Here is an 11,461-nt window from a genome sequence, read left to right on the forward strand (position 1 = left end):
AATGAGATTCGAGCGAAAGATAATCAGTGAACAGCAACTTAAATCGATTTAGTCTAGTCTATTATTAGGGTTGGGTATCGAAAATCAATACCAATTCCAGAATCGGATACTTGTTGTAAAATTAAAACTTCAATTCCACCTATTAATTCATGTGCGCTTATTTTTTTAGCTGGCGAAAAGGGGCTGTTAAAATATATTTGTCTTTGAATCATTCATTCAAGAGATTCATTCAAATACACTGATTCATCCAGTAATGACAAGTATCTTCAGTGAGTCATTGAATCATTGCATTCATAAATTCCATTTATTTCCAGATTCTTTTAGTTGTCTAATATTTTTTTCTTCAGAATTGTGAAAGAACTACAACTTCCATTTAAAAAAAGAAATTGTGAAAGAATCACGCAGCTCTATTTTGCACACAAACAGCTCTTAAATCGAGTCCAGTTTTTATGTAGCCGGCTGATTTTTGTTCATGGTATTCAGCAGCAATTAAATGTTTTGCAAAAAGAGACACAGAATAAATATATTTGATATCTAAATGTTTGACTTTATTTTTTTTAACCACACCGGAATCGAAACTGGGAATCGATAAGAATCGGAATTGATAAAATTCAAATGATACCCAACCATAACTATTATTCACACAGATGACTGCAGAAGACTTGTGATTTCATGCACGAGTGATATGCATGACTGTTTTGAGCATGGATGTTTTACAAAACAAAGTCACGCAGGTTTAACTGACATGAGTTTGAGTAAATGATTGTTTTTGTGTGAACTGTCCCTTTAAGAGTTTGTAATGTTTACAGCCTTACAGATAATGAACTATAATGCATGTTTTGACGATCATGACGGTGTGGTGATCATGTGACCTGTCCTCGTGAGTGTATAATGATGGCGTTGGAGTTTGCTTTTGGCGTCAGTCCGCCGTTGCTGCACTGGAAGTAGTTGGTAGTGGCCTCGGACAGGTGATAGGAGTCCACCGCACAGCTTTCTTCTCCTTCAGGAACTCGCTCTCGCTGTATGTCTTTCTCACGCTCCGCTCGGTGAATCTCTCGGCGAGAGCCGTGCTTCCATCCTTCACCGATCGCATCTGCAGTCGGACCCGAGCTCACGGACGGAGGAGGAGGACTCTGATCCCGGTGAAGCCCTGAATCCTGCAAGAGAAACAACATCAAAGGATAGCTGTTCTTCACCTCGGGCTGTATGATCATATAAAGTAGTCACAGTTTATTCACTGCTGATGTCAAAACAAGAATCATAAAGATGTACAGTTGTTATGCAAGTTGATATTCTAATCATGTTTTTTTTTTCCCAAACACATCTGACCAATTCCAAACCACATCAATCTTAACTAGATAAAAAAGTTTGTCAAGACAAACTTTTGGTTGGCTTGAGAAAGCCTAGCCTGAAAGTTTAAAGCAGCTGTTAAAGCCTGAAGTTTGAAAATTCAGACAGATTAGATAGATGTTGACAACATGTTTCTAGCATGATTAGTATATTTTAACATGATTGGCCTGTTACTAGCATATTGCTGGCATGATTAGCATGTTGCTAGCATGATTAGCAAGTAACTAGCATGTTGCTAGCATGATTAGCAAGTTACTAGCACGCTTGCTAGCATGATTAGCATGTTGATAGCATGATTAACAAGTAACTAGCATGTTGCTAGCATGATTAGCAAAGTAACTAGCATGTTGCTACCATGACTAGCAAGTAACTAGCATGTTGCTACCATGACTAGCAAGTGACTAGCATGTCACTGACATGATTAAAAAGTTACTACCATGTCACTAGCATGTTTCTAGCCTGATTAGCATGTTACTAGCATGATTAACATGCTACTAGCATGATTAGCAAGTGACTAGCATGTTTCTAACATTATTTGCAAATTACTAGCATGTCGCTAGCATTTTTCTAACATGATTAACATGTTACTAGCATGTTGCTAGGATGATTAGCAAGTAACTAGCCTGTTGCTAGCATGATTAGCAAGTTACTATCATGTCACTAGCATGATTAGCATGTTACTAGCATGTTTCTAGCATGATTAGCAAGTAACTAGCATGTTGCTAGCATGATTAGCAAGTTACTAGCATGTCACTACCATGTTATCTAAGAATAATAATAATAATAATAAGCTTAAGTAGCAGATCAGTAGGTTGGCTTTCTCAAGCCAGCCTAATAACTACTATTAAATTCATCTTTAATCATTTATAAATGAAATATAATTGTCCATGACGGATGGAAGTGAAAAACACCTTATATTCAGGTGTGCATAATTAAGCAGGTTTTCTTTTACAGATAAAATTAGCCAAAAAAGAGATTTAACTCGGACTGAAAAGTAAAAGATTATTAAACGCTGATGAGAAGGATGCAATACTAGAAATAGCAAGGCATGACATGATGGAACAACAACATACAAACTATACGACAGTAGATAATTCTCAGGTGATTATGTGCTTTATTCAAAGTTAAACGTGTGTTAATGTGAGTTTGAATATAATTTATAGCCATATTAAAAGCAACAACAGTTGACCTCAGTTCTTGAAAATAAATTAAAGCAAACTTATACGTTAAAACTGTGAACTCACTGCGAACCAACGAGTGTATCCCATAACAAAGATGGCATCAGTCACTCAGTATGTACATTTTATGATGCGAAAAAGATTTGATATTTATGAATTAGATTATAGACATCCATTTCGTTGCGAGTGCAGTGAGCTTCCAGAGAGGCTCCGCCCACACACACTTCTGATTGGCTGTGATATTTAATTGATTCTGTCACAAGGTTGAGTAATTAATGACAGAATTTTCACTTTTCAATTTTTGGTATCGGCCATTTTTTGGCTAAAGATTCTTTTTGTCCGTCGATTTTAACTAAACTACCGCTGATAGTTTATATCATATTTACAAGCGCTTTTAGGCATGTTATTTGGTCTTAGCTCATAAAGATAGGCACTTTATGGAGTTAATAAAGTGGTCTGTTGCGAATATGAGATATAGTATTTTTTGGTGTTATAAAAGAAAGCTTTTGTTTTTTTTTGTGCTAGTCCTAGTTTGTTGTCGTTTAATTTTTACTAGCATGAGACAAAGACACATTTCTGATGCGCGTTTAAATACGTCATTACCAACTAGCTGTTCAGTAAAGTTTTGTACACACTGCGTAGAATTTCTGTAAATGCGGTTGTCACTGTATTTTTTGGGAGTTAATGCGGTTGTCACTCTCGTATTTTAGTGAATTATGGCCACGTACACACTGTAGCTAAATTCGGTTGTCAGTTCACCTTTTACTCATTAATCGCATTCTGCACACACATAATTCACTAAAATACAGTAGTGACAACTGCAATCGACAACCTTATCCTATTAATAAAAATACCCAAGAAAGATTGCTTGAAGAACACCGATAAACCATATCTTCAAGTTTCCTCAGTTAAAATTTCTCTATCTGCGTTTTATTCAGCTACAGCGATAACTGGATGCTTTTGTTTTATTAACAAGAACAAGTTACCTGTATATAACAAACATTATACATGATATAAACAATTATACACTAGATGGGCTGTATACTAATACAGATTTATATACAAATATTAAAGCTTTTACAAACTTTCACCATTTTAATTGCCTTTTGTTTCATAGAAAATCGTATAGTATCAATATAATGCTACATTTCCTTCCTTAAAGAAAAAAAGCAAGGTTTTTTGCAGAACTTACATTTGTGAATATGAAACTTTGCATGTAAAAAAGAAATACGATTTAACATGTAAACGTGACTGTGCTTTTCTCTGCTATTCTCTAAGATACCAAATAATACTTATTTCCAAAACAAAACGACTGTCAATATTTTGTACAATAAAATCACAGACATTTTGCCAAAATTGTTTCACAAAAGGGCAATACCAAACAAATGTACCACAGTTTCATGGCAACCGACACAAAAGGAGCACCTAAAATCAGTATCAGATTTAAATTTTACCAAATAATATTTGGCTGGGATAACTGGATGCCTTTGTCCATATTAGGGATTTCCTGGAGCGTCATCAGTGCAATTACTTCTGCGATGCATATGTGAATGTATGCATATATAACGCATACAAAATTGTCTGTTTTGTCATACCTGGCAATAAAGCTCCTTCTGATTCTGATTCTGAATAAATACCAGAAATGACCGTGATATGTTTTTTAGGCCCATATCGCCCATCCCTAAGTAAAAGGTGAACTGACAACCGAATTTAGCTGCAGTGTGTATGTGGTGGTGAATGGGTTGATGTTGATGTTCACTCACCAGTGACATGCTGCTGGATTTGACATAGGACTCGACTCTCCGTCTGCGCTCATTTCTCTCCTCCTCGATCTCTCTTATGTTTCTGCTGGATCGCTCCGGCCGGTACGCCGTGTACATGGCGGGACGTCCCAGACTGTCATACTCTCCGTCTCCATGTCTGCCTTTCACGTCGCTCAGCGTTGAACGATCCTACAGAGACATGCAGATGTTTATTCTGGTGATATCACACACACACACACACACACACACGTGTGCTGGTGTGAAATAAACTCACCTCCACCGATAAAACACTGCCCTTCGTCACACTGTCCATCTGAATCAGTGAAATCTCCTCCAGCTGCAAACCACACAAACAAGAGGAGTTACGGTGCATCACATTACTTCAAAAAGTATAACCAGGAATTCAGCTCTATTCCAAGTAAATTAAAGCAATAAGCCCCAAGAAGCCGTGGTTTACAGTGAATTTATAACAGCTAAGGGGCGTTAAAACCCCCTTAGCTGTTATAAATTCACTGTAAACCATGGCTTCACGGGGCTTATTGCTTTTATAAAACGGTTATTCCATATACGTAGTAAGGTTTCACAAAATAAAACAGAGCAAATAAAGTGTAATGATATTAATAAAAACAGTATTCTTCCACCAAACAATGTAGCTCCTCAGAAACAGTTGTGGTTGCTACAAAGTGGTTGCCAAGCAACAGACAAACGTAAACAAAGGTGTATGTTACTTTGTAGAGTCATTTACAACAGCTTCGAATGTGGCTCAGCCAATCAGAATCGAGGACCGGAACTAACTCAATTTAGATTTGTGCTTCAGTTTGTAACAACAAAAATCATGTTTACAGCAACATTTACAATGAAACCAGAACAGGCAGGTGGACAGCATTTAAAATATAACTATCACACATTTTATAGTTTAATGAAAAATCTTGTGAAAACAAGTCTGGGTCACATTTCACCATAAAAAATAAGAAACTATTGTTTTTTTTTTTTTTGCATCGTCACATTATTTTCATGACAATTATGAACAGTTTTATGAATAAGTTATTATTATTCTCAAAGATGATTCTGATCAAAATAAAAATACTGTAGTACAAATATTTTTACATATGAAATCATCATAAATTAAAGGCAGGTTAATAAACACTAATAAATCAATACTGATTATTTGCATGATGGTAATCTGAATATACACAAGTTTATTAATTATCATGACAATAACATTGATGCAAAAAAAAAAAACTTAATGCTCTTTATGCATGCAATAGTATGTCTATTCTTATTTGCATTATGACATTATTCATAACAATTAAGAACAACCATACTTTTGAGCTTTTTTTGTTATTTGTTATTACTCCCAAAGATGATTCTCATCAAAAATAAACTGTCATACAATATTTTTTTTTTTATTAAATGAGCATAAATTAAAGGCAAGAAAATAAACACTAATATATAAATACTTGATTGTTTTTGTTTTGTTTTTGCATTATTATAATGAAAATATGAGCAAGTTTTCTTAATTATCATGAAAACAATGCAAAAAAATCTTAATGCTTTTTATGCAGAATTATTTCTTTTCATTTTGTGGTGAATCACAGGAATTACAGAAGTGACACATAAATATTAAATAGAAATAAGTTTATTTTGGGGACAATTATATATTTTTTTGCATTGTGACATGATTTTCCCTCCACAATCTCATTACTTTTGTGTTTTTTTTTTATAATTTTCATTATTGTCAAAGATGATTACCATTAGATTCTCATCAAAATAAAAATACTGTAATAGAACAAAATAAATATTAAATCAGCATAAATTAAATAGCACAACAAACAGTAACTAATATATAAATACTTTACATTAACAATAACGTATACACTTTTTCTTGCATTATGATTTTAAGAATACAAGGAGGGTTTTTACATTATCATGAAAATAATGGCACAATGCAAAAATGCTTTTTATGCAGATTATAATTTCTTATTCCCTTCATTAATTTACAGCAGTGAGACATTAATATAAAATCTACCAGAGAAAAAAACCCTAAAAGACATTTTACAGCTCAAATAACATAAGAATTCATTTCAACACACCTGCCCTAAAGACTTCAACATTATCTTTGCTGTTTTTCACAAACTGACAGTCAAGTCTAACCTGTAGTCTGAACCACAGATGTTGTTAAAGTCTATAAGCTGTATTTAATCATGAATATTAATTGCGATGTCGTACCGCTGTCCTGAGATCACCGTTGATGGAGTTGAGTCTCCTCATGGACACCTGTCGCGACAGACTGATCATCTCCTCCCTGAGACACAAACACATTCATGTTGCATGAGATATTTGACCCTGGAGCACAAAAGCAGTCTTAAGTCGCTGGGGTATATTTGTAGCAATAGCCAACAATACATTGTATGGGTCAAAATTATACATTTCTCTTTTATGCCAAAAATCATTAGGATATTAAGTAAAGATCATGTTCCATGAAGATATTTTGTAAATTTCCTACCGTAAATACATCAAAACTTAAGTTTTGATTAGTAATATGCATTGCTAAGAACTTCATTTGAACAACTTTAAAGATGATTTTCTCAATATTTAGATTTTTTTGCACCCTCAGATTCCAGATTTTCAAATTGTTGTATCTCAGCCAAATATTGTCCTATCCTAACAAACCATACATCAATGGAAATACTATTTATTCAGCTTTTATGTGATGTATAAATCTCAATTTCTAAAAATTAACCCTTATGACTGGTTTTGTGGCCCAGGGTCACATATTGCCTCTAGATGTATTTCTGAGGTGAAAGGTCACAGACTCACGTTCTGGTGCTGAGCGCTCGTTTAAGCTTCCTGTTCTTGCGTCTAAGGTGACAGTTAATTAAAATGATGGCGATCACGATGACGATGACCAAAACCCCGGCGACAGACGCTCCTATGATGATGAGGAGAGTCTCTGACGGGCTTCCGAGAGCGCGAGCAGATTCAGGCCAACGTTCTGAAAAACAAACAACAAAAAACCCTAATGCATTAATATAAGGTGAGACGCTACAGACAAAAACAGTGGGTTTTTTGCATGCACTACTCCATTTTTAGATTATTTTGCTTCCGTAACATGTCTTGTTTCAGACTAGTGAAAAAAAAATCCAAGTGTTTATTTTATTGCACTTGATCTATTTACAGCTGTAGATTTCAATTCCAATTCATAGCTTTAAAGAGTTTTTTCTCTTACATACACCAAACAGTTTTATTTCTCTCTACATTCTGAAGGTTTGTTCATATTTCATTCACACTAATTTATATAACATTTTATTCCTAAAACATTGCAATAAATGTTTTTTTTCTGTCTGTTGACAGTATTTTCTGATTTATAGAGAGATAAAAAGAGAAATCCAAAATCCCCTCTGAAAAAAAAAAAACTTTAACTCTAATATGACAACAAAATCAAACAAGAATTTCAACCAATGTTCAGATTTCTGTCCTGGAAATATATGCAAATAAGTGCATAATTGGATAGTGCCTTATTTGCATATTCAAACATAACATTTCAGAAAAATTGTAATACAAAACAATTATCTTAATGAATAAATCAGCTTGGGAAGGTATAGTGATATTAGTTACGATATTTACCCTGTTCACCTGTACTGTCTTACCTTTAATTTAATTTAATACAATTAGGGTTAAAATAATTATTTAAAAAATTTAAATTAAATGTAAAAATTAAATTAAAATAAAATAAACAAAATGTAAAAATTAAATTAAAATAAAATAATTTCAAATTAAACAAAATTAAATTAAAATCACCACATGGGGGCAGCAGAATCACAAAAGTAGACAAACATTGAGTAAATTAATGGAAAGTTTTTCCATTGAAAGGCCGTGGCGTGGAGTCACTGTTGGCTGCGATTAAGATCTAAGTTTACACGATTGTGCAAATCATCATGAGGAAGTCAGAGAAACATGGGCCGTGTGGCAACAACGACAGAAAAATATTCAAAGAATATGACGAGATGGGCCACAAACACAAGAACAGAAATGTTTTCAGAATCAAACATCCGCACATTTTCTGCTGCCGTCAACAGAGCTGATGTTGCGATTTTTACTTACATTTCCAGCCTTCACTTTAAGATGAAAATATGTATTTGTAATAAAGAAACATAAGAGTAATCAGTGATGCTAATAATAATCTAGACATATATATATATATATTTTTTTTTTTATAAATATAAATATTATTTGAAATATAATTTTTTTATATAAAAATATTTTAAAAAGATCAAATTTCTATATAAAAATATTATATTTAATTGTGTTTTATTTTCTGTATAAAATGAAAAACAAAACGTTTAAAGAGGGGCTTTACCAGAATGAGTCAGAACAATAGAAATAAATGAGAGAATTCATTCTGTAATGATCATTAACATGATGACACCCATAGAAGGAAGTCTTTAAGAGAAGCTTGTGGGAAAACCCATACGGTTGAGTTCATCGGTCAGTGTGACGATCGGGCCTTGTGTCATTTGTTTCTTCAGTAGATTAAACACCTACTTCCGATCTTCACTTTAAACTCTGCTTTAGCGATTCCCACGCTGTTAGCTGTCTGGCAGACGTACACGCCTTCATCCGTCACGTTCAGAGGCCTAACGAACATCAGTCTGTCCTCCTTAACCAACACTCCTGCTGGCAGACGGCCGTCCTTCCTGAACACACACACACACAGAGAGACAGAGAGAGACAGACAGACAGACAGACAGAGAGACAAACAGAGAGACAGACAGATAGACAGATAGACAGACAGACGTCAGTGGATGCAGTTGTCTGTACTGTTCACTAATTGAGTTCAGCTGATGACTTTTTAAAGAACAAAGGGCACATTTCTAAACTATTAGATATGTCAGAAACCCTTTATAGTCGAATTTATTTACTAGATTTAACAATTAAAAATTAATATATAATATATAATATTAACATAACTGTTTTCTATGTTAATATCTGTTAAAATGTAATTGATTGCTGTGATGAAAGCTGAATTTTTAGCATCATTACTGCAGTCTTCAGTGGTATAAATGCTGAAAACAGTTGTGCTGGCCAATATTTATGTGGAAACCGCGATGCATTTTATTTTGTTGCAGGATTCTTTGATGAATAGAAAATTCAAAAGAACAGCATTTATTTGAAACAGAAACCTTCTGTAACATTATAAAGTCTTTACTGGCACTTTTGATAAATTTAATGACTAACATTAAATAACGGATAACATTTGTTTTTTGTTTTTTTTCTTTTGAATTGCAATGGTTTCCACAAAACTTATTGTGCAGCACAACTGTTTTCAACATTGCTAATAATCAGAAATGTTTCTTGAGCAGCAAATCAGCATATTAGAATGATTTCTGAAGATCATGTGACACTGAAGACTGGAGTAATGATGCTGAAAATACAGCTGCGCATCAGAAATAAATGACAGTTTAACAGATATTCACATAGAAAACAGCTACATTAAATTGTAATAATATTTCACATTTTTACTGTACTTTTGATCAAATAAATGCAGCCTTGTTGAGAAGAGGAGACTTCTTTTAACAAAGAAAATCGCTGAAAATTCTGCATTGCATTATAGAAATGTTAAAAAAATTCACATTTGCGTAATAAAAAAAATTATTTTAAACTAATAATATTTCACAGTTTTTACTGTATTTTGATCAAATAAAAGCAGCTTTGGTGAGCAGAAGAGACATTTTAACAATTAACGTTTTGAAACACTTTTCAGAAAAGACGACTTAATATCTTATGCATATTATTTTGGATCTACATCTTGATTTAAGAATGTTCATATATTTGTACTGGAAAAGCAAAATGAACACACAGAAAGAAAATCACTTTTTGAAAGACTGCATTTGCAAGACACATGCTTCAGTTTAAATGTGCACGACGGCTGTTTTTCCCCTTCCTCCATCAGTATCAGTGTTTAATCTACTTTAGGTGACTGTAACCCCTCAGACCTCTCAGATGTGAATCAGGACACACCCCGATACCGACACACACACACACACACACACACACACACACTGCATTCCTCCGGCCGATACCCCACATCATCACACGGCTGCAGCGACGCCAAACACCACATTAAATGCATCTCAGGTTTCAGACCTTCGCTGTAATTATCAAGAGTATCATGTGACTCCTGCACGCTGTTGCCAGTTCATTCTCCAGCACTACCTGAATTAAAGCACCTTTTCAGCAACTGTATGCATGCAAATATGACCGACACACCATGCAACCTTAATAAAGCACCAACACGCATGATCTGAGGACTCGTTCCCGTCTGGAGAAGCATGCATGACGACGCACACTGGATGCATTAAATGCTGCATCTTTAATCCAGTGCAAAGCCTGTGTTTCTGTGCCGGTTAAAACAATCATTACAGGACAGGAGGGTTATTTAGGGCTTAGCGTGTGTCTCGATACACCCCACCCTCATCATTTAGCATCCTGTTCTTTTTCTCTCTCTCTCGTTCTCTTTCTTTACTGTCCCGTGCATGAAAAGCACCCTTTTTGGCTCTATGCTCTCAGGTTGCAACGCGACACTGAAGCTTTTATTTTATCCTGAAAGGAGCATGTGAATATGCATCGCTGCAGTTCAGAGGCCTTTGTGATCGTGTGTTAAAGAGAACGAAAGGAAGAGGAAAATAAAGAGAAACAAAGGGACAAGGGGTGGAAAACTAGTGTTTTTGTAGGGATTTTGCGATGTCGCTAGTTCAGTTCAACGCTCATGCAAATAAAGCGTGCCGAGTTTGAATAACTGTGCTGGGTGAACTGACAGACAGCAGCGTAATCGACTAATAAACAGGCCTGTGGTTCACAGTCACGCCTACAGACTGATGAATACGACACACAAACATCAGAGTATTTGCCAAAATCACAACCTCTGATCTGATTGGCTGTGTTCATCTCCAGGAGTCAGTTAAGGCTGAGTAATATGGAGCTAAAAATATCGAAAATATGCTAAACACTAAAAAATAAATACTAAATAGTTATACTAAAAACAATAAAATAATAAATAGAAAATGCTAAAATAGTAAAAAGACAATTTTTAAAACAAACACTAAATACTAATATTAAAATCGGTAAAATAGCAAAAAAAAACAAACAAACAAACAAAAAAATTATATA

The 11,461-nt window shown here is 34.4% G+C and overlaps 1 protein-coding gene across 1 annotated transcript in view; it reads right to left on the reverse strand.

The window, feature by feature from the left end:
* Positions 1 to 584: 584 nt before the first annotated feature.
* Positions 585 to 11,461, reverse strand: part of LOC107696495 (nectin-4-like) — a 27,934-nt gene continuing 17,057 nt past the window's right edge. Inside the window, exons 6-11 of the mRNA XM_016496852.1 lie at positions 8,837 to 8,988; positions 7,112 to 7,286; positions 6,521 to 6,596; positions 4,566 to 4,628; positions 4,292 to 4,480; positions 585 to 1,157 (exon numbers count right to left, since the gene is read on the reverse strand). Of these exons, the coding sequence (XP_016352338.1) occupies positions 864 to 1,157; positions 4,292 to 4,480; positions 4,566 to 4,628; positions 6,521 to 6,596; positions 7,112 to 7,286; positions 8,837 to 8,988 (949 nt within the window). The 3' untranslated portion in view covers positions 585 to 863. The remainder of the gene's footprint in view (positions 1,158 to 4,291; positions 4,481 to 4,565; positions 4,629 to 6,520; positions 6,597 to 7,111; positions 7,287 to 8,836; positions 8,989 to 11,461) is intronic.

This window comes from Sinocyclocheilus anshuiensis, unplaced genomic scaffold, assembly GCF_001515605.1.
Source record: "Sinocyclocheilus anshuiensis isolate Anshui unplaced genomic scaffold, SAMN03320099.WGS_v1.1 scaffold217, whole genome shotgun sequence".
In the NCBI taxonomy this organism is placed as follows: Eukaryota; Metazoa; Chordata; class Actinopteri; order Cypriniformes; family Cyprinidae; genus Sinocyclocheilus; species Sinocyclocheilus anshuiensis.